This window comes from Leuresthes tenuis, unplaced genomic scaffold (genome assembly GCF_036924035.1).
Source record: "Leuresthes tenuis unplaced genomic scaffold, fLeuTen1.0.hap1 SCAF_24, whole genome shotgun sequence".
NCBI classification, from domain to species: domain Eukaryota; kingdom Metazoa; phylum Chordata; class Actinopteri; order Atheriniformes; family Atherinopsidae; genus Leuresthes; species Leuresthes tenuis.
The window spans coordinates 25335584-25362784 of NW_027325378.1; the positions used below are offsets into that span (position 1 = coordinate 25335584).

Consider the following 27201-nt stretch of genomic DNA (forward strand, 5'->3'; position numbering starts at 1 on the left):
TGTTTGAACATAATCAAGAAATGGTGACCAAGTTTTATAGTATTTTTACAGTGAACCTTGCAGACTATATCATCATATTTCCATTTGTAAACACATCATGACGTCTCTCACCCACTGAATAATGAGATGTGTTTGGATGGGGGGCATACATCCTTCCATTTCAAGAGTATTAACCTGCATACAAGCAGAGATGCAAAGGCAATTATATTGGAATGATATGAGTTAAAGCGGTGTTGATTCGTTAGGATACTGAAAATCTCTACAAATGGGTCAGGATCTATATTCCTTTTACAGACATGAAGAAAAGCCCTAAATATAGCACCCCAGAACCCATCCATCCATCCATCCATTTTCTATACCCACTTAATCTGTCGGTTGGGTCACGGGGGGGGGGGGCTGGAGCCTATTCCAGCTGTAATCGGGTGAGAGGTGGGATACACCCTGGACAGGTCGCCAAATTATAATTATATATTTGTGAAATTTGACCTTTAATAGCAGGTTGAGAATACAAGCAATCTTCAAGGGGGCAAGATGGCAGGAGAGTCGGATAGGTTGGAAAGTGTTTTAAGACAAAACTATGAACTTGTAAGAATCTGAAAAAATAGGACTGAGGGAGATCAAAATTCTTGACTAAGGTATCAATTGACATGAAAGACTCAATCTCAAAAATATCCCTAAAATATACTATTCCCTTGTTATACCAAATTTTGAATCCAGGGTCAGAATGGCATGGTGTAAAAAAGGGATTTGATGTTATAGGTGCACAGATAAGTGATGGTTTAAATCCAAAATGTTGTCTGCACTAATAGCAGATGGAGATAGAGTTTTTAACCACAGGGTTCTTGATTTGTCAACTATCACCAGCAGGTAAAGCTGAGCATAACATAGTAACCAGTGAGACTGGAGTGAAGCTCCACGATGGACCGTAGTGGACCTGTATTCTCCTTAAACGTACGAAGCCAAATCAATATTTTTCCAATATTTGCATACCGATAATGATATAAGAAATTTGGTAGGGCTAAGCTCCCATCAGAGTACAGATTTATAGATTATTGGATCATTTTTGTTCCAGATAAAAGTAGACACAATCTCAACCAGAATCTTAAAAAATAATTTGGGAAAGAAAACCTCATCTGGAAGAGGTACAAAAATCTTTGAAGGGCCACCATTTTAACAGTGTTAACTGATCTGCAAGAGAAATAGGTAAGGCTGACCACCATGCTAAATCTGCCTTAGTTTTATTAATAAGAGGGGCAAAATTTTGTTTAAGGAGACCTTTAAACGTTTGGGATATTTGGATTCCTAAGTATGTGAAGGAATTTTGCTCTACCTTAAATCCTGAACAGTCAGCATCTCCTGCTTGTTGATTAATAGGGAATAGTACACCAAAATTCAGTCTGTACCCAGAAAATTGTCCAAAAGTTTGGAGAAGCTCCAGAATTCTTGGAATAGACAAAGCTGGGTCAGAAATATACAAAAGAAGATTTCTGCGTACAGCGATAACGTATGGATAGTGGAACCATGAGAGATCCCTTTATTCTGAGAGGGCAACCCTGTCTGGTGCCTCATTATAGTGGAAAGTAGTCTGACGTGTCATTATAAGTACGAATAGATGCCAAAGGTGACAAATATAAAATCCTAATCCATGAAATAAAACTTGGACCAAAGCCAAACTTACTAAGGGCAGAGAATAAGTTAGGCCATTCAACAAAGTCGAAAGCCTTCTCGGGGTCAAGTGAAACAATCAATTTGGGAAGACTGGCTGAATGCTCAGAATATAGCACAGTACATAGACGTCAAACGTTAAAATATGATTGTCGATTCACTATAAAGCCTGTTTGGTCTGTATGTATAATGTCAGGGACCACTTTCTCCAGACAAGTGCGAGGGCTTTCGTAAGAATTTTATAGTCCACGTTCAACAGGCTAATTGGATGATAGGATTCGCATTTTTGGGGAATCTTTATCTTTTTTAACGTCACAGATATTGTGGCCTGAGACAGGGTGCGTGGAAGTAACATGGTAGCATGGGTTTCCAAATAAACATCACAGAGCAGGGGTACCAATTTATTTGAAAATGCCTTATAAAAATTTGATGAAAACCCATCCGGGCCTGGGTCTTTAGCACTTTGTAAGGATCAAATTGCTTGTAGGACTTCTGGGGTAGCAATGGGTCTTTAAAGTAACTGCCGCTGGTCCAGGGTAATAGTTGGGATATTCAAATTGCCCAAAAAGGAATCCATATCAGCAAGAGGCGTTGCACTTCTGTTCGCAAAAAAATCTTGATAAAAGCGTGTAAAAGCTGTATTAATCTTTTTAGGATCTGATTCAATTTGCCCCGACTCTACCTTAATCTCTGATATTGCATGACTTATATAGACTGCTGTAACTGATGAGAAAGAAGTCTGCCTGCCTTTTGCCCTTGTTCATAAATGTGCAGTCTCGTTCTTAGCATCAGCTTATCTGTTTCTGCAGTTAAAAGGGTTTCAAATTCTGACCAAAGAGTAAGTTTCTGCTTGTACACATCTGCAGAAGGGTAGCTGGCATACTGCAAATCAAAGCAATGAAGCAATGAAAGGAACTTACTGAATTCAAAGCAACGAATTCAGTAAGTTCCTTGAGTTTCTCCTCGTGTTTTCTGTTTTCTTATTGCGGAATATGAAATAATTTATAATAACTATAATAATAATAACTCGCATATAGACAGGCCAAACAACCTGAGATGACCAACAAGATGACGCTGTCTGATCTTCCATTTTCTTTGAGTTTTCATGGGTTGGGATTGCCATCTCTGTTTCTGTTTCCTTTTGGGTTTTCCTTTGCATTATGCTTATCATGGTCATGAAGGCTCTGCTGTGCTTATGCTTACCCACTGAAGAATGGGATTACCATAAAATGAACATAGATGATAAAGTACTGTAAAAAATATTCAATTATTTTTAAACCTTAAGCACTAGATATAATTATTTGATACTCTTACACAACAATAACATTTATGATCCTATTTCTTAATGTTAAAGTCATTATATTTTAGCTCTGATTAAGGCAACGGGGAAATCATTGAGAGTCACTGAATAGTTGAAAAAGAAAAAACTATTCAAAAAAAGCAGCAGGAGAGGTCTAGCCCCGCACAACCAATGTACCAAAAAAATGTATTAAAAAAAGTGTGTTAAATATTGTTTTGCTAATAAGTGAAAGTTAAATATAAAAAATTTGAAGAGCTGAGTTTAGAGACAAAAAGTTATTGATTTATCTGCACTGAAAATTGTACTTAAATATAAGTTTATAATTTTAGGTTTAAAAGCTTACAGTTACTGTATCATTATTAACAATGAATGTTTGAACATCATAGGAAAAATGTAACACACACGCCCAGACACAAATATGCAGTAATCATTGTCCAACCTGCCAGACCAGTTGAACAGATCACTAAGCGCTCAATCACAACCCAGTCACTTGACACACCTATCTCTGTCTTCCTCTTCCTTTGTCTCTTTCTCATGTCATTATTAGCTAACTAATCGTCTGATCTCCAGGACTGCTTAAGAGAGACAGGAGAAAAGGAGGACGTTTCACGAAGGTGTGGATAAGAAGAGCATTTCAACAGGCACTGGTGACAAGTACGAACAGCACACATTCACATACAAAGTTTAATTGTAAGCCTAGTAGTTTTAGCCACTTACTTGACTTTGTTGTGTTAGCCATATTTATGTTTTGTAGTAGTGACTGAGAAAACAAAAAAGCACATATCAGTTTGATTCCTTAAGCATTTCTGAACTACAAGTATAGTTAAGTAATATGCACACACTTTTAATGTGTACATTAATGTGGTACTGTGACCACACAGCTGTGATACAACATATTTTACCCTTTCTATGTGTGTATTTTTTTTTAAGTTGTGAAACTTATTGAAGAAAAATTAGGTTAAACATATTACTGGTGATAGCTTACCTTGTAAGCAGAATCATTTTGGGGCCTTAAGACAGTCTGAATGTTTTGTTTCTTTTTTTTAAACTTTTCGAAAGACAGCTCTCATATAAATGGTAAAAATGGTTGGTGACTTTAAACCATATCTAGGTTGTACCAAGCACAAGCTGGCTCTACTGCAGGCCTGTTAAGGCATTTGTGGCCAACATATTTTGGGGAGGAGTCATGAGTTTGTTGTAATTTACCCCCTAATTCTCTAAGGATGCTTGGTAGAAGTGTGTTTGCAAACATTATAAACTATCTGGAAATGAATTGCACAACAAAATGTTAGTGTCTGCATTGACCATTTCTATAATATGAAACATAATATAATAAGTAGAATTTAGATTTGGCATAAATATTTTTCATTTCCTTTATTTTCAGAAAAAAATCTATTATGAGCTTCTACTCCATGTGCAGAACCCAAATAAAGTTTTGGAAAGTCCATGTTTTCCAATAATTTCCATCAACCTTTCATTTAATCACACTTTCAAGTTGTTTGGGAATAATAAATATTTCCTCAAAGCCATGTATCTTTGGAATTCTGAATACAGTATTCCTAATATTCCTGCTGCATCCTAGTCAGCCCTTTGAGGTAGTTGATTTAATTTGCCTGTGATTTCTAATTTTACATGACAGTTAAGTTAATACATGGCTTAAATCTTTTTCTCATGGACTGGTCTTTATCATGTTCCTCCAGCTGATCTAGTATAGTATCAGCCATTAGTCATAATCACATTTTTTTTCTGTCACACCCCAGGAACACCTCCTTGAAGTGAATGGCAACAGATTTTTTTTAAGTATATTGTATAAAGCATTCTCAATACACAAAAAGAAAACACGATTTCTACTGTGAAAGTAAATTTGGAGACGAAGATAAATAGTTTATTTTTCTCTGAGATAGTCTAATACTGAGGTATATGATATTTACCTTAGATATTTGTGTATTGCTATATGTCAGCCAGATGCTAGAAAGTTTAAGAAAAACACATGTTGAAAAATAGAACCAGAAGATAGACATGTTGTTCTGCACGTCTGACAATTTGATAACATAACAAAGAGCCTGAAAACAAGAATAATCAAAACATGGAACGTGACAGAAGACTCTTACCACCAGCCTAAATGAGTGCTGGAGCATAGCAGCGTTATCGGCCTGGTGCAGGACCTCGGCAGCGGGCTGGTGCAGGACGGGGGCAGCGGGCTGGAGCATATCGGCGGGCTGTGGGGATGGCAACACAGGAGAAGACACTGGGGAGGCAAAAGGAGAGGTGAGAGTCTGGTGGAGCGCGGCCAATACCATGGCCGAGTCCGCTCTGAACATGTTCACCACAGCCTCGTAGTGGATTTTTCTCGCCACCTCCCAGACTTCCTGGAGTGCGGGGATCACCGGAACCAGCCCCGCCCAGAACTTGTCCAGGATGGCAGCAGCGGTCCTCCACCGGGCTCTCTCGTCGGCCCTGAAAACAAGAATAATCAAAACATGGAACGTGGCAGAAGACTCTTACGACCAGCCTAAATGATTATCGTCCCGTAGCCCTCACTCTGGTAATCATGAAGTGCTTTGAGAGACTGGTTCTTAAGCACATCAAGGACTATCTCCCCCCAGACTTCGACTCCCACTAGTTTGCATACCACACCAACAGATCCACAGAGGACGCCATCGCCATAGCTCTCCATTCTGCGCTGAGCCACCTGGAGCAGGAGCAGAGCTACGTCCGGATGCTCTTTGTGGATTACAGCTCAGCCTTCAATACAATCATTCCGGACATTTTTATCACCAAACTGGACACACTTAAACCTGCTGCTGACCTTCTACCACTCATCCATTGAGAGCCTGCTGACGTACTGTATCACAGTATGGTATGGCAGCTGCACCAAGGCAGACAGGGAGAGGTTTCAGAGAGTAAATGTCCTCCCTGGTGGACATTTACACTTCCCGCTGCCTCAGCAGAGCAAAAACTATCACAAAGGACAACTCCCACCCTGGCTTTGATCTGTTTGACCTGTTGCCCTCAGGGATGCATTACAGGTGCATCAGAACAAAGACCAACAGACTCAAGAACAGCTTCTTCCCAAAAGCCATAACCACCCCAACCCCATCAACCCCCAGACTTCTTCTCCTCACCTACTGTGCAATATTTATATACTTAATATATTGATATGGAATGACACTTGAAAACACTGTGAACACATTACTGTACAATATCTGTATTTACAAATTTCCACACAATACCGAAATACAAACTGTATATTTCTCTGCACTAGCAGTTTTTATGTTGCACATATCTTTGCACTATGATGTTGATATGTATATTTTTTTGCCTACATGTTTGCACTGAATGAGGAGTTGCTTTCATTGTCACTGTACTGTGTATAGTGACAATAAAAGGCATTCTATTCTATATTCTATATCTATTTTATTCTATTTTGGTAATATTATGAAGTTAAACGAAGGCAGTCCTGGAAACCTGTTTTATATGTGTGTCAAACGATAAATTCTGGTCAAAAGTAAGTCCAAGGTTCCTCACTGTAGTATTAGAAGCCAAGTAAATACCATCTCGAGTAATCATATAGCTAGACAATTTCTCCCTTAAGTGCCCAGGTCCAAAGATAATGATTTCAGTTTTGTCTGAATTTAGAAGCAGACAGTTTTTAGTCATCCAGGTCTTTATGTCTTTAAGACTTGCTTGTAGTCTGACCAGTCTATTGGTTTCACAGAAAAGTATAGCTGAGTATCATCAGCATAGCAATGGAAATTTATGCCATGCTGTCTAATAATGTTACCTAATGGAAGCATGTATAAAGTGGAAAGAGCCGGTCCAAGCACAGATCCCTGTGGAACTCCTTGACTTACTCTGGTGTGTGAGGAAGATTCTTCATTTACAGAAGAAACCGAAATCTTTCAGATAAATTACTTAAAATAGCCTAATGCAGTTCCTTTAATCCCAATAACATGTTCAAGTCTCTGTAACATAATGCTGTGATCAGTTGTATCAAATGCAGCACTGAGATCCAACAGGACCTCTGAATGTGTTAAAGTAATTAGCTAAATTCATATGCCAGCTGTGTATCCCTGCACCTCCTCTCTTGCATTTCTAGCTGTGAGAGCTCATAAGTAAACAGCACTTGCTGAAAACCTGCAGCACCTGTCTGAATCAAATTGTCTGCATATACCCCTGCACAACTGCAGTATTTGTATGCGAAAATAGCTAAAAGTACTTTTAAGATATACCCATCAAGTCTGAAGTACAACCCAAATTTCATAAATGTTAAGATGCTATGTGAAATAAAAGCAGAATGCAATGATTTGCTAAAATCATAAACCAACATTCTATTCACAATAAAAAAATAGAAAACATCAAATGTAAATTTTTTTGACATTTTAAAATTTTCTGAAAAACATTTTCTCATTTTTTATTTGATTAGAGTGACATGTCTCAAAAAACCTACGAGGAGTCATGTCTATTAATGTGTAGTTTCCCATTTTATTTTAACAACAGTGTCACAGTTTTGATCATTGTTATGTTCAGGTTCTGTCACGTTTTATGTTTGATCTTCATGTTTTCAGGTTCTTTGTTATGTTCTTGTCACGTTACTCCCCTGCTATCAGCTTCACTCATGTCACCTGTATTCATTGTCATCAGCTGCACTCACTCACTAATCACCCTCCTCAGTATTTAGTCTCCCAGTTGGTTCATGTTCATTGCAGAATCCTCACTTCATTTTCATGTCACGTTCACAAAAAGCTAAGTCTGGTTTTGCCTCATAGCCATAGTTTTCATAGTCTTGTTTTTTCACAGCCAATAGTCTTGTTTATTAATCATAGTCTTGTTTTCTCGCACCAAAGTCATAGTCTTGTTTTGTTTTGTTTTCACAGCATTAGTATTTTTGATAACCGGCTCTACCGCGCCTTTTGTTCTTGCTCCCCTTTTCTGTTAATAAACCTTGTTACTCTTGAAGTTCTGCATCTGGGTCCTCCCTTCACCCCCGATCCTGACAAACAGTCCCAAAATATCTGGGAACTGAGTTGCTGGACCTTTAGAAGAAGAATTTTGTCCCATTCTTGCTAGTATAGGATTTTTGCTGGTCAGTTGTCCCGAGTCTTCTTTTTTTTGCATCACATTAAGATACCTAGACAGTGAAAACATTAACTTGGCTAAGGCGTACTTTAAGGGACACTTTATCTTGGCTATTAATACTACATTAATTATGTGATTTAGTTTTTTGAAAACTGATTCTGAAAGCAAAGACAACAAAATTCACCTTTGAGATTTAAATGAACACAGAACCATTTTCAAGCACTGAAAAGTGTTACTCAGAAAAGTTTTTCTGTAGATATTCTCAGCCATCAGTCAGGGCTGTTGATGTGTTCAATGCTTTTATCTGTGTCTGCTTCTTTTTTTAGCATGGGCTCTGGCCAGAGCAGCGACAAGTTCCACTGTAATCGTTATCTAAATGGACAGGGTCCTCCATCGTTGGAACAACAAGGTCTTTTACAAACATGCACAGCTAATCCTTGATGTTTTCATGATTTCTGTAAACCTCTGCTTGTTTCTATATTATTTGAAAATGTTCTGCTTTCTGTACAGTTAATGAAGAGGTGAATGGGAGGAACAAACCATTACACAACTGCCAACCCAAAGGAAAAATGACCTGGGTAATTCTCCACAAAAACTTGAGAGGATTTCCTGATGACAACACTCTACAGATCAACTACATATTCCCAGATGGAATACAGACAGTAAGACATGCTAATACCAAACCATGCAACTCTTTAAAACCTTAAATACACTCTTAAAGGGGAACTCCAGTGTTTTTAAACCTAGACCTTATTTCTGGCATGACATGCGTTTATCTACTCACCGAGAACAGTTTGGCGAAAGTTGGCATCCTTTGGAAGCTATTTAGATAACTCGCGATCAGCGTATATCCATATAACGGAGTGAACGGGGCAAAGACGATGCAACCTTTGAATAAGGCATTATCTGTCTTTATTTCACCAATACTTTAAGACGAATGAATGAACAAATGCGTACTACTGCTCTGTTAGCACATAGCTACTGTTATGTGGCTACTTACAGCTATAGGAGAGCTAACAGAGGGAATTCTACACACACCTCTACTGGGACAACTTCATCGACATGCATGACTGCAGCACAGCACAGTAAGAACGTCCATCTTACTCAAAGTCGTTGTTCACAGTCAAAAATTGATAAATATCCTGCCATGTTGCACAAAACTAGCAGTAGCAAACTCTGTGTGAAATTAGCCGACCGTCACAGAGCAAGGAGTTAATAAACTGTGCTCCAGGGGGGCGTGTGGATGAAGTCGTCCCAGTTGAGTGCCTGTGTAGAAATCCCTCCGTTGGCTCACTTATAGTCGCAAGTAGCCACATAACAGCGCTTATGATCTAACAGAGCTATAGTACATGTTCGTTCATTCATCTTAAAGTATTGGTGAAACAAAGACAGATAATGCCTTATTTAGAGGCTGAATCGTCATTGCCTCGTTCACTTCGTTATATGGATATACGCCCATCGCAAGTTATCTAAATAGCTTACAAAGGGCGCCGACTTTCGCCAAATCGTTCTCGGTGAGTAGATACTGTTTAATTTAGTTCTGTGCATCATCATGTGTCATATTGCTGTTTGTAATGAGTATCTCATGTTCAAGGTTCGTAGTAGTGTCAGCAAATTAGTTATTCATCCATCAATCAATTAGCTATACCCGCTAAATCCATCGGTTGGGTCGCACGGGGGCTGGAGCCTATCCCAGCAGTCATCGGGCGAGAGGCGGGGTACACCCTGGACAGATCACCAGTCCTTCACAGGGCCATACAGAGACAAACGGGACAAACAACCACACATGCTCACACTCAACCCAACTCTAGCCCCAACTCCAGCCGCAAATGCTGTAAAAGGTATTGATTTTGGCACCATTAGAAACAAATTATCAGCCCTTTTTTTTGCTTTGCAAAAGCATGGTATAGAATGTGTTTTTGATTGCGAGAGCAAGTTGAACTTTTTCTGGTTCCCAAAAGACCCAGCAATCTTGCATTAATAGATGCAGTTTGTTTTTCCTGGCCAGCAACACCATTGCAGAAATGTTTGGATTTGTTTGCTACACTTCAAGGATGACTCTTTTATCAACAAGTACTTCACTGACTAAGGGAGACTGACTACAGGGAGACTGGAGCTAAAAGTCAAGAATGTTCCAAAAGTAAAAGAGCATGAATTTGAACTTTAAACTGTGAGCAAAACAGTCAAATGCAAAGAGGGCTAACAGTACTTTCTGTTAATACTTTGTTTACAGAGTAATCCAGAGTATCCATTTGTTGGTTTTACAATCGCTTAGGAACACAGACTTACTCACACACACTGCCATGTTCAGCATAATTTACATTACAATTCAGCTCTGCAAGCCCGAACAAAAAGGTTCACTGAAGCCTAATAAGTACAACCAGGGCCCCTTTTGGGGCTTATATTTCTCCCTTAGAATTCTATTTCACCCCTTGTTCCTGCAGTCAAAAGGGGGTGGGTCATGGAAAAGACTCTCATAGACAGTAATTTCTGGAAATGTTTCTGTGGTGGAAATGCAGCTACAGTAGCTTTTATGTTTTCCTCCCAGTGCTCCCAATTAGCAACTCTGGTTAATGACCCTTCCATCTCACTCACCCACTCTGAAAAGCATGTCTCATTTAATTAGACATAAACTAAATGTGCTTTTAAGAGAATGCACCAAAACTGCAACATTTATGTCATGCAAATACACATACGCACACATAAAACATGTACATACAGTTATAGATTTTAGGACTGAGAGAATGAGATTTTTAAGTTTGCTTTTGAATGTTAACACAGTTGAGACATCAGTTCAGCCAGCAGTTTGTTCCAAAGGAGTAGGCCAACAGTAACTGAAAGTACCCTCAGCAGTATTAGATCTTCTTGAGCTGGAACACCTATACTCAATGACGTGAGAGACCATAAAGACCATAAACACTGAGCAAGTCAGAGATGTAACTAGGAGGCACATCCATAACTGCTTTAAGGAATTTAGTAAGAGGATTTTGAAGCTCTCAACGATTATCAGAGCCAGTGAAGTGGTCTCAGCATTGATTAATCTTCTATTTTTCTATTCTTTGTAAGAGCTCTGGCTGCTGCATTCTGAAGCCCTCCTATTGATTCTTGAAATAATCCTGCAACAAAAGTGTACAGTGTTGTTATCTGCCCAAGATGAAAGCACAAACCACTTTCTTATTCTCTATGAGAGACAATTCAATTCAGTTCTATTTTTGTATAGTTCCAAATCACAAATGTCATCTCAGTGCCCTTCAAAGATACAGTCCAATTCATTATAATACAATCATAATCCAGTCAAATCCAATTCATTAAATTCCAAATCAGTCCAACTCCAAATTAGTCCAAAAAAAATGTTGCCAAGCAAAGTAAACCAACAGATTGCACTAAAACTTCACATAGATCTCCATCCTAAGCCTGTACAAGGCGACTGCAGAAAGTCAAAAACTTTTTTAACAGGAAGACACCTCTGGCACAACCAGACTCAAGGAGGATGCTTAAGATGTGCTTATAGTCTGACGAACCGACTGGTTTCATAGATAAGAACAGCTGTGTATCGTCAGCATAGCAATGGAAATTGATCTAATAACCTTACTTAATGAAAGCATAGATGGAGTTAAACAACTTGGTCTAAGCATCATTTACAAGAATAAACTCGAATCTATCAGATAAATGACTTAAACCAGTAATGCAGTTCTGTTAATCCCAATAACATGTTGAAGTCAAATGCAGCACTGTGATTTAAAAGGATAAGCACAGACATTAGTCATGTTTCCATCCAAAAGTCCCGACCCTGAGTTCTTGATATATGCTGGAATTTCTCTGCTGTTTACTGCCAAGGATAGCGGTTATTTGTTTCTCCTTAATTAAAGTTAAAAACGCCACAAATTCTTTTTCCGTCCACACACACCTTCTGGTGTCCGCCATGTTTGTTGTCTTGTGAGTAACCCACAAACACCGGAAGCAGTTGGGGCGAAAGTGCGCTAAGTCAGACTTGATGCAAACACAGCTGTTTCCATCCGTTTCAGCTCAACCAAAACCTGGTGCTTGCAAGTGTATTTTCATTTGTGCAAATCAGGGGATCTGCACCTTATGTTGAATTAAACCAAATTACACTATCAATCCTAAAGTGAAATTGTATTATTGCAGTACTTTTTTTTCTTGTCTTTTCTTTTCCAACAACTATAAGCTTTTATTATGCTTTGGCTATTGCTGATGGCAGGACTTACCTCCTATATTGTTCTGTGTTACAGCATAGCTGTAGAAGTCTCTTGGACAACACAATCTGTTCTTCCAACAATATGTTGTGTAGAAGGTGGACAGTATTGTTCTTTATGTTAATTAAATTGTGCAAGATTCTTCCCCCATTCTTCAGGTTGAGAGGCACCAGTGCAGTCCTTAGCACAGAGCAAGTCTTCTTCATCAGTTTGCACACTTTCATAGAGTCCCTATCTCTGATGCTGCTGCAAGATATTGGTGCAAATCAGATTGCTCTCTACCACAAACTTAAAAGATAAATACATACATTCATAAAAGATATGCAACATCATGATGTAGACATTGAAACACCTGAACTTCCTTAAGACGTACACTCTGTTATGTCTCATTTAAAAAGACAGCCTCAGTGTAGCACTTTCAGTCCAGTCAGCTGGATCTTTATTCCTTAACCATTTCCACCTCTTCTCATAGGATGGAGATTGAAAATCCAAAATCATCTCTTTTGTTTTGTTCGTAGTCAAGACAAGGTTCCCACATCATGGCCACAAACTAAATGACCAAATTTCTGACTGCTGAGGAAGGGGGAGGATCGGGTCTCATTGTGTCCTGATGTGGGGGAGATGAGGGTGTGATAAGATCCAGGTGGAGAGTAGGGATGCACCAAACCAGCTTTTTTGATTCTGATACCAATTCCGATATCTGGGTTTTGCACATCGGTTGATACCCGATTCCGATCTGATACCATTGTTGAATTTACAAACTGTATACCTCACTATGTGGAAGGCTTCAGGTTTGACTTAAATATTTGCTAATTAAATTTAAACTAAAATTAAACAAAATAATAGATCTGAATATAAGGAATGAACTGTAGCTCAGGAGGAAGAGCAGTCGCCCACCAATCGGAAGGTCGGTGGTTCGACTCTGGCTTCCCCAGGATACATGTCGAAGCGTCCTTGGGCAAGACACTGAACCCCACGTTGCTCCCCCAGTGTATCATTGGGGGTATGAATGTGTATGAATGCTTAGAAAGCACGTAGTTATATCTTAAGACGTGCTGTATGAATATGTGAGTGGGGTGAATGCGGCATGTAGTGAAGCGCTTTGAGTGGTCAACTAGACTAGAAATTTGTTAATAAAATGTGTTAAATGTGCTGATAATAAAATTAAATAAAAGTTAGAAATAAATTTAAATAAATGAAACCGAACACTGAAACAGAATAAGTAGCTTTTTTTTCAGAAAAGTTTTTACATTGCAAATGCACATTCAACGACTTTTTACACTGAGCTAAAAGTAAACCTCAAGGTAATGGACAGAACAATTTAATTTAATTAAAACAGAACAACAATAAAAAACAGAAACACTCATTGAAGGGCTGGGCTATGCAGGCTGAGCTGGACAGGACAGGTTATGGGCTGGGAAGGGCAGGACCTGCTCGGGCTGGACTGGGCTCAATGGCACATTCTGCAGCTGTGGTCAGAGCACTTGATTTTCCTTGGCTTTTTGAAAAAGAGTTTAATTTGGGAGTTTTTGCTACCCAAGACAGCCGTAGTGAGTAATGCACTTCTGGTAATTTTCACAAAAATAAAACATCTGTTTTATTTTATTTTAAAGAAAACCATAAGGATATAGTTTGAGCTTTTATTTAACCTCCCCTCGCTATAGCTCACTTGAAACCGCCATAACTCTGTTTTAAATTACGCTGGTAAAATCAAGCTTTTTCGTATAGGAGAATATAGCCGTTTAGTTCCACGTTGTCCCGCCAGTTTATCCAAATAACGCTTGTTTGCACATTTGCTCCGACATGGTGGGAGAAGTCCAGACCAGCCGCACCTGTAGCGGAGCAGTGGAGCAGCCCAGCCCAGGTCTGCTGAGGTGATCTGCGATCAATACTTCAATGTCATACCGGTAAAAGAACAACGAGCCAATTAATGTACCTTCAGCTTTTAGAAGATTAAAGGCAGGCTGGATAGCTTCATTTTGGAAGATAAATGTAGGTCTCATAGATGAAAATTAACATCTGTGGCAGCTACGTTAGCTTATTTGAATTAAAACTGTAAAATGCAAATAGCATTGACAGTGTGCAGAGAAACAGACAACAAGCATGCTAGATTTTTTCATGGGGGGCGGGACCGCAGTAGTTAGTGCAGTCTCTCATAAGACCTGTGCGATTTCTCTGTGATTTTTTTATGTACTTGTTGAGAAGTATTAACAAAAAAAAATTTAAAAAGAAAATGGATCGGTCACATGAATGACTGTACTTTCTGATAACCGATTAATATATTTAGTCAATATCGGACCGATATCCGATCCAAATATCAGATCGGTGCATCCCTAGTGGAGAGTGAGGAGTGACAGGATGGATGTGGGTATAGGCAGGGACGGACTGGTAACCTGTGCGTTCTGGAAAAAAGCCCAGAACGGCATCTGGTCTACAGACACCAGCCCTGTTCAATAACCAAAATCTTCAGTCTATCAACTACCAACAGGTGGCGCTTATAGGACAATCTCTATTCTATAGGCCTAAAAGCCAACAAAGAAAACTAATAGTGGGCCTATTTGGGGGAGAAAGTCCAGGGCCGTTTTTTGGTCCCAGTCCATCCCTGGGTATAGGTAGGGTGCAGGTCTCTGTTGCTGGAGGCAGATGAAGACCATGCTGAGCAATAAATCACATGTTGCACTTTTATTTCTTGTGTTTTTTTTTGGTTGTCAATTTGATTTTTTTTTTTTTTTTTTTTTATCTGTAAAAAGTATTATAGAAATGCATTTTACTTACTTACTGTTCTGCTTGAGCTTGCTTTCTAGTTTTTTTCTGCACACTTCCTTCCTCTCTGTTATCTTTTTTCAGCTTTTTCTGAACAATCTTCAATAACTCCCTGTCTTTCTCCCTGAATACTTTCTGTTTGATATTCATTAGTTTTTTCAGGTCTCTGGTGATCCAGTTGTTGTTGTTCGGGAAGCACTTCCCCATCCTTGAGGAAATAATATTCTCCACACAGTAGTTATTATAGTCTGCCACACACTTAGTCTATGGACTTAAGGGAACCTGCAGACCATATTCGGGTACCTGAGACAATTTTTTCAAAAGTCTGTAAGGTGACAGGTTACAACTGAACAATGACTGTATAGTTGGAGATGAAAGCCAGAGTGTGGTCTGAATTTTGTAATGACGGACAGACAAATGAGCTATGTATTTTTAAATGTTCATAGTATGAATACAACTTTTTATTTAATCTGGTGGAACAGTTGAAAAACTTTTGGAAAGTGAAAAATGTAGCACATACGGAGACTGGAATCACCCCGAATGAGTTGGGATTTGTGTTTGTAACAGACAAAAACTGAGCTTTTGACATCACATACAGAGTTGGCACCACTGCCGGGTAATGGAGACACCACTACCAAAATAACACAGGGGAACTCTCTTGGTAGATAACTGAACGGCACTTACTCATGATATTTATCAAGCTTTTTAAAAATGTTTTATTGCAAAACACTCTACGTTGCATAAAAATTACATTCTAGCCCTCTAGATTAAAACTAGCTGACTGGCATGCTGGTACAAAGTATATTTGTATGGGTTTTAAAACATTCAAAGAAAATAATGGAGAAACAAAGGCACAAGGCTCCAGAAAACTTCACTTTTCATCCCAGTATCTCACTAAGTGTGAACTGGGATCTAAGGGGGTTTCATCTGTGAGCTATTGGTATGAGTGTGTGAGTTAACTAAAGTCAACATGGATGATAAATGAGAAAATTTCCTATAGAATGTTGATTGTTTGCTCTTGTATGCTGAAATAAACTATCGGTTGTTGAGGTAAAAATGGACGTGGTGGAAAGTTCAACAGCACCAAAACACTGGTAACCGCTACATGTATATAATAAACGGCAGTTGGAGAAAGTTTTACATATTTTTTGGATTAATCTTTATTTATCTTCCTGCAGGAGAAACACCCCAATCCTGGCCAGGCTTTTGCAGGACAGCGGCTTTGTGCATATCTGCCAGACAACCGTGAGGGTAGGAAGCTTCTCAACTTGCTGGAGAAGGCCTTTAATCAGCAGCTATTATTTACAATAGCAGCCAATAAAAGTGGAGAAGATGAGGTGACACCATCTTCCATTCCATTAAAAACACAACCAGAAGGAGGAAGCATTGTGTGAGTTAATATCTCAACATTTAACCATCTCAACATTTAATTGTCCATTTTGCATAAAATCTTATGTCATGTGAAATGTACAACCTCTTTCAATCCTAAAGTTTTATGTATTAAAACATAACAGAAAATAATCTCATCCTTACAAAGTAAAAAAATTAGGTGAATAGAACCTCTGATGAACAAATACATGTGAAATGTTACACTTTCATTACTTACCTAACAAAAACTAAGCCAAAATGCAGAAGCAGTGTGATAACAGCTGTACACTTAGTACACTACCAAGAAGCAAAAACTTGAAATAGTCATTGTTTAGGGGAACTTTTGGCCCACTCTTCTTTACAATATTGCTTCAGTTCTTTGAGGTATGAAGGTATTCATTTATACCCAGCTCTCTTAAGGTGTCACAAGGGCTGGTATTTGGACCAAAGCAGCAGATGACTGAAAGTAAAGTTGACAATGATTTATTGTGAATTTAATTAAAACAAGACGGTTAATTGAAGATAGTTCATGTAAGCACAGTTGAATATGAGTTTTAGCGATCTAGCAGATAGGTAAGTCCTCCAGCGTGGATCGGCATTCCAGCTTGTGGTCCAAAGGTCGTCTAGTAAGAAGGGTTCAAGGAATATCCACTGGGCTGGGAGCAGGCAGGATAAACAGGGTGGTTGTCCAGGTAGGTTTCCCAAGGGCTATGGTGAGTATGGGAGGAATGCAGCTGGAGGTTTCTTCGGCAAGGTTCCTGCAGAACTTAGAAATCACACAATTAGACTTCAAAAAAAGGTAAGAACAACAAAGACCTAGGATTGTGTTGGTGAATGTACCACTGTAATTAACACAACAATCTGCCGTAGAGTGGCGGTAAGACCTGGGTTGATTTACTGCAGGGTTGATAAGCTTGATGGGAAACCGCTGCATCAGGAAAACCTGCCAGAGTAGAGAGACAACCATACAGACACTAGTGCTCACACTAATAAACTAAAACGCAAACAACACACATAGGGGGAAAAGGGATGTGAAATAGAAGGACAGACGATTGAATCCAGAGACTCGTGACGTAAAGCCTCAAAATAGCTTTAAGTAATGCACACAAAAGATTGGATCCCATTTTTAATGTTTTGCCCACTTCAGAGGAGGAGAATGCCTATCACAGACTGTGCTAAAGATTACCTTAATTTTGAGAAACTCAAATTCAGTCTTTGTGGAGTTGTTATTGATATGTCATACCAGTTTAGTTCAGTTTTATCTATGTAGCGCCAAATCACAATTGTCACATCAAGGCACTTCAAAAATACAGTCCAATTCAAGCCTATTATAATCTGTGTCATCGTAATACATTTATAATCTGATTATATCAAAATAATTCAAATCTAAATTAGTCCTATTCATGCAATACCTACTCAGAAAAAGTTGCTTCTCTAAGGAAACTAATACATTGAATTGAAACATCTCTTGGCTCCAATCCCTCATCCTGAGCATGCAAGAGGTAATGGTGGAAAGAAAGAAACCGCCAGCACAACCAGACTCATGAAAGGTGGTCATCGGGGTCAAAAGAGGGGTCAGTAAGTATCACAACACCAGACCAGGGATACCTCGTGAGATAAAAAAACACAGGTTAATTACAACAACAATGTTAAATGTGGAATAGGGTGGAATGCTCTCTCCGGGTCGGGAATGAGATCCTTCCCCAAGTGGAGGAGTTCAAGTATCTCGGGGTCTTGTTCACGAGTGAGGGACGAATGGAGCGTGAGATTGATGGGCGGATCGGTGCGGCGTCTGCAGTGTTGCGGGCTCTGCACCGACCCGTCGTTGTGAAGAAGGAACTGAGCCAGAAGGCGAAGCTCTCTATTTACTGGTCAATCTATGTTCCCATCCTCAACTATGGTCACGAGTTGTGGGTAGTGACCGAAAGAACAAGATCGCGAATACAAGCGGCCGAAATGGGTTTCCTCCGCAGGGTGTCTGGGCTGACTGAGTGAGTGAGAAGCTCAGTCATCCGGGAAGGGCTCGGAGTAGAACCGCTGCTCCTCCGCATTGAGAGGAGTCAGATGAGGTGGCTCGGGCATCTGGTTAGGATGCCCCCTGAATGCCTCCCTGGGGAGGTGTTCCCACTGGGAGGAGACCCCAGGGAAGACCCAGGACACGTTGGAGAGACTATGTCTCTCGGCTGGCCTGGGAACGCCTCGGGGTCCCCCCGGAAGAGCTGGAGGAAGTGGCCGGGGACAGGGACGTCTGGGTTTCTCTGCTCAAGCTGCTGCCCCCGCGACCCGACCCTCGGATAAGCGGCAGATGATGGATGGATGGATGGATGTTAAATGTACATGCAGAGTTTAAAAAGTAGCGTAAAGAAAGTTACATCAGTTCATTCAACAGTCAAGGGGTATTGCAGCATAACTAAGGCATGTGGCAGGGTCACTCGAGCCATCCCTAACTATGAGCTTTCTCAGAAGGAGAGTTTTAAGATGAATATTAAAAGTCAAGAGGGTGTCTGCTTCCTGTACTCAAATTGGCAGCTGATTCCACAAGATAGGGGCCTGATAACTGAAAGCTCTTCCTCCCATTCTACTATTAGAAACTCTGGCAACTACAAAAAAGCATGAAGTCTGAAAGTGAAGTGCTCTGATGGGAAAATATTGAGCTGTGAGATCTTTATGATATTTGGAGATATGATGGCACTTGGTCCTTAAGAGCTTTGAGAAGATGTTTAAATTCCGTTTTGGATTTTGAATCAGCAGGAGGGTTTTCAGAGAATTTCTGGGACACCCTAATAACAATGAATTGTACTAACCCAATCTTCAAGTAACAAACGCATGGGCCTGCAATTCTGCATTTGATCTGTAACTAGCTAACAGTTCTAGAGCAAGAGTAGGTTTTTCAAATAAAGACTTAATTACAGCAACCTTAAAAGACCGTGGTAAATAGCCTGTCAACAACAACTGATTGATCAAATCCAATATGGAAGAGTTGATTAGCAGAAATCCTACTAAACTTCCTAGATAAATGCAGGAAGTGGCAGTGGGACACTCAGTAGCCGACCGGAACTTGCTCTTGTTGGCTCTTTTATAAATCCCAGGCAAGTACTAAATGCAGCAACAGTCTAACATTGCCCTGTCTGCTCATTTAACATTAGTAGTCAGAGCCATAACACACGACCCAAACTATTCCATTAAAATCCATCTCCTTGTTGGCCAATTTAACCTCATAAGACAATTGTTGGACTTCAGCATTGTTCAGGAGATAATCCTGGTGCAGTGAGATGGAATGTGTTACCTTGCAAATTGAAACAAACAGCCGAAGCAGTAATACATTTCATCGAAGTAGAGAAAAATGCAAAAGTGAACAAGTACAAGTACCTATCGGCTGGGTGACCCAGGAGACCCCTGGGACAACCAAGCCTGGAAGGCCTCCTTTTTCAGACAGCTTCCCTCACCCCGTGTTCACCAGCGGGTCCTCCGATTACTGCCTCAACAGGCACAGACAACCTTCAGGCCACAACTCTTGGAAGCTGCATTCACAATAGAGGTCCTGAACATGACCCATTCATATTCAATGTCCCGAACCTCCACTGGTATGTGAGAAAAACTCTCCTGGAGGTATGGGTTAAAGACCCTACGAACAAGGGCTTCCTCCAGACATTCAAAGTTTTCCCTCACTACTCATTTGGGTCTGTCCGGCAATCTCCCCCTAATGGATCCAAATCACTACCAAGTGGTGATCAGTTGACAGCTCTTCCTCTCTCTTCACAGAGTGTCCATTCAATTCAATTTTATTTATATAGCGCCAGATTACAACAATTGTCATCTCAAGGCACTTAAGTAATATAGTTCAATTCAAGCCAATTGGAATTCAATTAATTGTAATCATAATCAAATTAATTCATATAGAGCCAATTCAAAAATTAATATCCTAGCTAAGGAAACCAACAGATTGCATCAAAACTTCTCTTCAGTCCAATCTCCCGTCCTGAGCATGCCTGTGGCGACTGTGGAAAAGAACGACTCCCTTTTAACAGGAAGAAACCTCTGGCAGAACCAGACTCAGGAAGGGTGGCCATCCGCCTTGACCAGCTGGACATGACATAAGGTCGCAGGTCTGATGACACGACTGCAAAGTTGATCATCGATCTTTGGCCTAAGGTGCCCTGGTATCAGATACACTTATGAACCACCTTATGCTTGAACATAGTGTTTATAATGGACAATCCATGTCCCCCAGAACAATTGAGCTAACGTTACGGACAGCACAGCTATCAGGATCATGGGGATACTCAAACCCCTCCACCATGTTAAGGTGGCAATTCTACGGAGACCTGCAACATGTCTTAATAGGTTTAGGTCCAATCTTTGACTTGTCATTGTAACACTTTGATTCTTTTCTCTTTCAGTCAATTGGCTGTTGTGCTTAGGATTACTGTTCTTTTGCATGACCCTGTTTGGGATAAGTTTTAGTTATCAGATAGACTGTCTCACATTTGACTCTAAAATACTTATAGAAAGAAGAGTCCATAGTCAACTCAATGACTGCAAGGTCACAAGAGTGTTATGAATCTTAGGACCCAAAAGCAGACTTGAAGGCCGAGATCAGTTAAGGTGGTTTTATTTACCAAGAGGGAAGGGTTAAGAGTGAGGGTCTGAGTTTCCCCAGTCTGTGATATGAGGCGAGTAGTCTTGGTTCTCAGGCCAGATTAGGATGGATGACAATGCAGGGCCCCAGCATATCATTCAGCACAACAAAACAACAATCTAGCAAGGAGTTGTCAGCAACGTGGTTTGTCGTGGTGGTGTGGATGAAGGACCCAGATGCAGATATATAAAAAAAAAAAAAAAAGGCGTGGCGGTGCCAGAATACAAAAACCTAATAATAAACAAAACCTGAAAAGGACAAACCTGATAAAGAATGTGCGACTTGGCATCAGTGACTGTGACAATCTGACAAAGGAACATGGACATACTGGGAGGCTAAATACTGAGGAGATTGATTATTGAGTGAAGGCGAGGGGAAAAACACAGGTGATGTGAGTGAAGCTGATGGCAGGGCAAGAGAGAGACTGAGGAAACACTGAAGAACAGTGGCTTAAACTTAAGACTAAACAGGAACATAAAACATGATGAAACTAACAGACATGACAGGAGTGGATGAAACCCTTAGATATTTGGGGAGAGGATGAATAATGAGCTGCACCTGCACCTGCCTCAGACACCAGATACTGGGTCTGCAATTAAGCACAAAACACAGAGGAAGGGGAAAAGAGACAAATCTGACAGGGTGCCAGCTGACAACATGAGCAATATAATTCAATTCAATTAAATTCAATTTTATTTATATAGCGCCAGATTACAACAATTGTCATCTCAAGGCACTTAAGTAATATAGTCCAATTCAAGCCAATTGGAATTCAATTCATTGTAATCATAATCCAACTAATTCATATAGAGCCAATTCAAAAAATTAATATCCTAGCTAAGGAAACCAACAGATTGCACCGAAAGTTGTCTTCAGTCCAATCTCCCGTCCTGAGCATGCCTGAGGCAACTGTGGAAAGGAACGACTCCCTTTTAACAGGAAGAAACCTCTGGCAGAACCAGACTCAGGAAGGGTGGCCATCCGCCTCGACCAGCTGGGGTTTGAGAAGACAGAAAAGAGGGAAAAGAGGGGGGAAATACACCATAACGCCATTCAAAGGATACCTGTTGGAACAGGGAAACACAAGTTAATAACCACAATGTCACATGTACATAAAATCAATTTTGAAATTAAACAGGGGGAAAAAGAGAGCAAAGTGAGGAAAGGTGTGACAGATGAGGTCCCCCAGCAGTCTAAGCCTATAGCAGCTTAACTATGGGATGTTTCAGGATTACCTGAGCCATCCCTAACTATAAGCTTTATCGAAAAGGAAAATTTTAAGCCTAATCTTAAAAGTGGAAAGGGTGTCTGCTTCCCGGACATTTACTGGCAGCTTATTCCACAAGAGAGGGGCCTGATAACTGAAGGCTCTACCTCCCATTCTACTTTTAGAAACTCTGGGAACAACAAGTAAACCTGCAGTTTGGGAGCGAAGTGCTCTGTTAGGAAAATACCTTACAATTAAATCTTTAAGATATGATGGAGCTCGGTCATTAAGAACTTTATATATGAGGAGAAGAATCTTAAATTCTATTCTGAATTTAACAGGGAGCCAATGAAGAGAAGCTAAAACTGGAGAAACATGATCTCTCCTGTTAGTTCTCATCAGAACTCTGGCTGCAGCATTTTGGATCAGCTGGAGGCTTTTCAGAGAATATGTGGGACAGCCCAATAATAAGGAATTACAGTAGTACAATCTTGAAGTAACAAATGCATGAACCAGTTTCTCTGCATCACCCTGAGACAGGATGTTCCTGATTTTAGCAATATTCCGAAGGTGAAAGAAGGCAGTCCAAGAAACCAGTTTTATATGTGCGTCAAATGATAAATTCTGGTCAAAAATAACTCCAAGGTTCCTCCCTGTAGAACTAGAAGCCAAGGAAATACCATCTAGAGTAACTATATAACTAGACAATTTCTCCCTGAAGTGCTCAGGTCCAAAGAGAACAACTTCAGTTTTGTCTGAATTTAAAAGCAGACAGTTCTGAGTCATCCAGGTGTTTATGTCTTTAAGACAGGCTTGTAGTCTGACCAACCTGTTGGTTTCATCTGGTTTCATAGATAAGTACAGCTGAGTATCATCAGCATAACAATGGAAATTTATGCCATGCTGTCTGATAATGTTACCTAATGGAAGCATGTATAAAGTAAAAAGAATCGGTCCAAACACAGAACCCTGAGGAACTCCATGACTTACTTCAACGTGTGAGGAAGATTCTTCATTTACAAGAACAAACTGGAATCTATCAGATAAATATGACTTAAACCAGCCTAATGCAGTTCCTTTAATCCCAATAACATGTTCAAGTCTCTGTAACAGAATGCTGTGATCGATCGAATATAATGGACTGTGTGGTCAGGATATGGGGTGTAAAGCCAGCTAACTGTAGAGTGATATTGCACAACCCTCAAAGAATAGTCTGAATGGTCTTTTGCATGTGAGCATAACCTCATCACTGGTGGCTCTTGCCCTTTAACTGGTAGACTTGGACAGAGTTTCTTTACATAATTGAAAAGATCCACCCATCCATTTTCTTCTGCTTATCCGAGGTCGGATCACAGAGGCAATACGTCCAGAAGACAACCTGGACACCCCTCTCCCCAGCAATACTCTGCAGCTCCTCTGAGGGATCCCAAGGGTATCCAAGTCCAGAAGAGGTATTTTATCTCAACAGTGAGTTCCGAGTTTATCCCAGGGCCTCCTCTCAGTTGGATGTGCCTGAAAAACCTCCAAAAGGAAAAGACTGGAGGGCATCCTAATCAGATGCACAAACCACTTCAGTTGATCCCTTTCAATGCAGAGGAGCAGAAGCTCTACTCCAAATTCCCTCCAGATCATCAAGCTTGTCACCTTATCTCTAAAGCTGAACCCAGCCAACCTCCTAAGGAAGCCCATTTCAGCTGCTTGTGTCAGCAACCTATTTTTTTCAGTTCCTAAAGATGGACCAGTTGTATTGTAAGCTTCACTATCTGGCTCAGCTGCTTTTTCACCAGAACAGACCAACACAGTACCCATTTTACTGCTGACGAACCACCTATCCATCTGTCCATCTCCTGCTCCAACTTGCCATCACTTGTAAACAACCTTCATTACCTTACATTCACTCTTTTATCTAAGGGAAGAAACTCATATCTAACCTGGAGGGAGCACTCCATCTTTTTCCACCTTTTGCCTCAGATTTGGTAGAGCTGACTTTCATCCCAGCTTTAGCGCCAGTGAGCACTAAAGTCATGGCCTCAAAAAGCCAACAGAGCCCTATCATCTGCAAAAATGAGAGATTTGACCCTTAAGTTCCCAAATGAGATGCCCTGCTCTCCCCAGCTACGCTTTTAGATCCTGTCCATGAAAATCACAAACAGGATCGTGACAAGGGGCAGTCATGGCAGAGTCCAATACAAACCATAAACGTACAAACCATAAAAGTTTGATCTTCTATCAAGTAAGTGTCTTGTTTTTCAAACTGACCTGTGCTGATATCACCCTTTGTTTAAAAAACACTTCCCATTTTTGGGAGACATGTTTTTATTTAGGGCTGCATGACAGTATGTTGGTATGCACCATTGGTTCACAGCAAGAGGGTTCCTAGTTGGAATCCCAGCTGGGGCCTTACTGTGAGGAGTTTGCACGTTCTCCATATGCGTGCGTGGATTCTCTCCAGCTTTAGCAATGTATTCAGCTCATTGGGAACATTGAGCAATGTATTCAGTATCTTACTCTCATACTGAAATATACAGGTGAAAATATCTGTGATTAAATGTCCCAGTTTCAGGGTCACAGCCCTGAGTGCTCTTACTATCATTAATGTTTCCTTCACATCCCACATCTTTTCAATGTCCTCTTTAGGGAATTGGTCATTTTCAAGCTTCTTGTGTTTAATCCTGATCATCTTGCCTATACTTGAGATTGCTACCTTCATTAGTTGATTGTCAACCACCATGATGTCCAATTCATTAGCTATCACCAGATTAATGGTCTCGATTTGGAAATCTCACAACTTCCAAATTCTCCACCACCTTTGGAAACCATGGATAGTGATTGTAATGCTCACAAGCAACTGACCTACCTTCTTCCATTTCATATACAATCTCAGGGTGCTGGACTTGGGATGAAACCCCTCATGAATTGTAAAGAGCTTTCGTGTCTTCCTGTCAGTAGCCTCTATCACCTCTTACAGCCAGGTTCATACACCATCTGATAACTATGTGTTGATGATTTGGACTTTGTTCATTTAGACTTTGTCATACTCTTTGGAGGTACTTGTATGAGGCTTACTTCCTTGTGGCCTCTTCATAATTGCCATTTGTCTGTGGAATCCCAAGGTATTTCTCACTACTGTTGTGAGCATCTTCTATATTGCCTTCTGGTAGTTCAACCCCTTCATTTATGATAATCTTCACCTTCAAAGGACATCTGGATTCTGACCAGTTAGAATGTTTTACCTTGTCCAGTTCCAGATGTCAGTGGTCTTCCAAGAGTTAGATCAGAACGTTCTTTCTCAATGCCATTTGTTGACTAATTTGGCCATCAACAAACATTCAAAATATGAAAAGGCGTGTCATGTCTGTAGGTCAAGTATGTCTGAACCTACAACCAATATGTTGTTTATTGGGTATGCAGTATAATCTTAACCATAATACCCATCACTTACATTAGATTTTATGCATCTAGAAATTAAAAACATGCTACCCCCTTCCTCATGAGGGAATTTAATCCATAATGCACTAAACTTATCATTGTCTGGACAGTGATACTAGTGTAGTGATACTACAATTTTACTTTTCTGTCCATTCTGTTCTCCCATTGTGTAAAAGTTTGATGACTCATGAATAAATCCTGGAATACTGTTTTATCTCTAATGTTTAATTGGTAAATAATGACTATATTTTTTATAGTAAATTATTAATACCTGTAGACAGCATGGAATGCATAGAGTACCAGTACACATTTACCTATCAATTTTGAATTTGTAGGTATTTCCAAACTTATGACTGTTACTACAACTAGATACTGAATGAATGTGCACAATGTTATGCGTGGTAAACTAGTTCTGTGTGTATAATATGCTTCCCACATGTGTACCAGAGCATCAGTTTGCTTTTCTAAAACACAGGGTTTTTTTTTCTTGAAATTCTGTTCTATTCCATTCTATCAAATTTCATTCACAAATGGAAAACATTCAAGACAGTTTCCAATCTTCCCAAATGTATTGCAATGGTCCATTGAAACTCCAGACTTCAACGTGATTGTGGTGGGTATGAGCTGTTTATGTATGCCTTTATAGCTGAATGAACTGAAACAATGTTGTAAAGAAGAGTGGGGGGAAAAAGTCCTCCAAAAAAAAAAAAAAAAAGTGAGAAACTGATAAAATTATACAGAAAATAATACATGCAGTTACTGCCGTAGAATGTCAGTCATTTAGCTTTTTAAGAGTTTTTTTTTCCAAAGTTCACTCGAAAACCAATGAACCTGTGTGTGTAACAGCAGTGTTTTATTGAACTTTATATCCACTTTGCCTAACAAATATCCAACAAATGTGTTATGGTTTTGCACATGTGCCAATCTGAGAAAACTGTGCCATAAAAACCTATATGCCCACTATGATCTTTTGAGCTCCTCCTTAAGGGGTAGGACTTACAGAATGAAAAACTCCTCTAAAGTTAGCAAAGGTGATTCACACAGTTATATGTGAAGAGGTGTGCCCAAAAAGTTTTAGGCTCTAGTGAAGACAATAGAAATTCAATTTAGCTGAAAATGTATGTATATTGCAACTTTTGTCAAGAATGTCTTTGTGTTTTCTTTTTTGTTTGTTTTTCAGTAATGCTTACCCAGACAAAGACTACCTGAAGACTCTGGAAAAGATACTTAAAAATAAAGGCATCAAGTAAGACGATTTACACTACTGGAGAAACAATTAAAGCAGAGAACTCAAACTATGTTTTCTGATTTGCCAGGGAATCTTACGATTAACAGATGTCTTGTTGTTGTTTTTTGGTTGCAGTTCAAACAATAAGATATACAAATTCCTACTTTTAGTAGTGTTTTAGATAACTATATGAAGCCATTATTGAGTTGTCATTGCGAAAATAATTTCATGAGGTCGAGAAAATGTAATCACAATATTAATAAAGTTGAATAAATAGCCTTCCTTTTGAATTAGAGATTAATATTTGAT

General features: G+C 39.7%; 1 protein-coding gene across 1 annotated transcript; it reads left to right on the forward strand.

The window, feature by feature from the left end:
- The first annotated feature begins 8367 nt into the window (after window positions 1-8367).
- Window positions 8368-27007, forward strand: dtx3la (deltex E3 ubiquitin ligase 3L a). Its single transcript, XM_072378345.1, has 4 exons — window positions 8368-8453; window positions 8555-8706; window positions 16200-16411; window positions 26845-27007. Exons 1-4 carry the CDS (start codon window positions 8372-8374, stop codon window positions 26912-26914), a joined length of 516 nt encoding a protein of 171 aa, XP_072234446.1. The 5' UTR covers window positions 8368-8371; the 3' UTR covers window positions 26915-27007.
- The last annotated feature ends 194 nt before the right edge of the window (window positions 27008-27201 follow it).

What these genes read in the sequence shown, in the direction of transcription:
- dtx3la (XM_072378345.1), top strand. Translation starts at nt 8,372, where the DNA reads ATGGGCTCTGGCCAGAGCAGCGACAAGTTCCACTGTAATCGTTATCTA. An exon ending in TCCCAGATGGAATACAGACA is followed by an intron (nt 8,707 to 16,199) that starts GTAAGACATGCT and finishes ATCTTCCTGCAG; the next exon opens with GAGAAACACCCCAATCCTGG. An exon ending in CCAGAAGGAGGAAGCATTGT is followed by an intron (nt 16,412 to 26,844) that starts GTGAGTTAATAT and finishes TTTGTTTTTCAG; the next exon opens with TAATGCTTACCCAGACAAAG.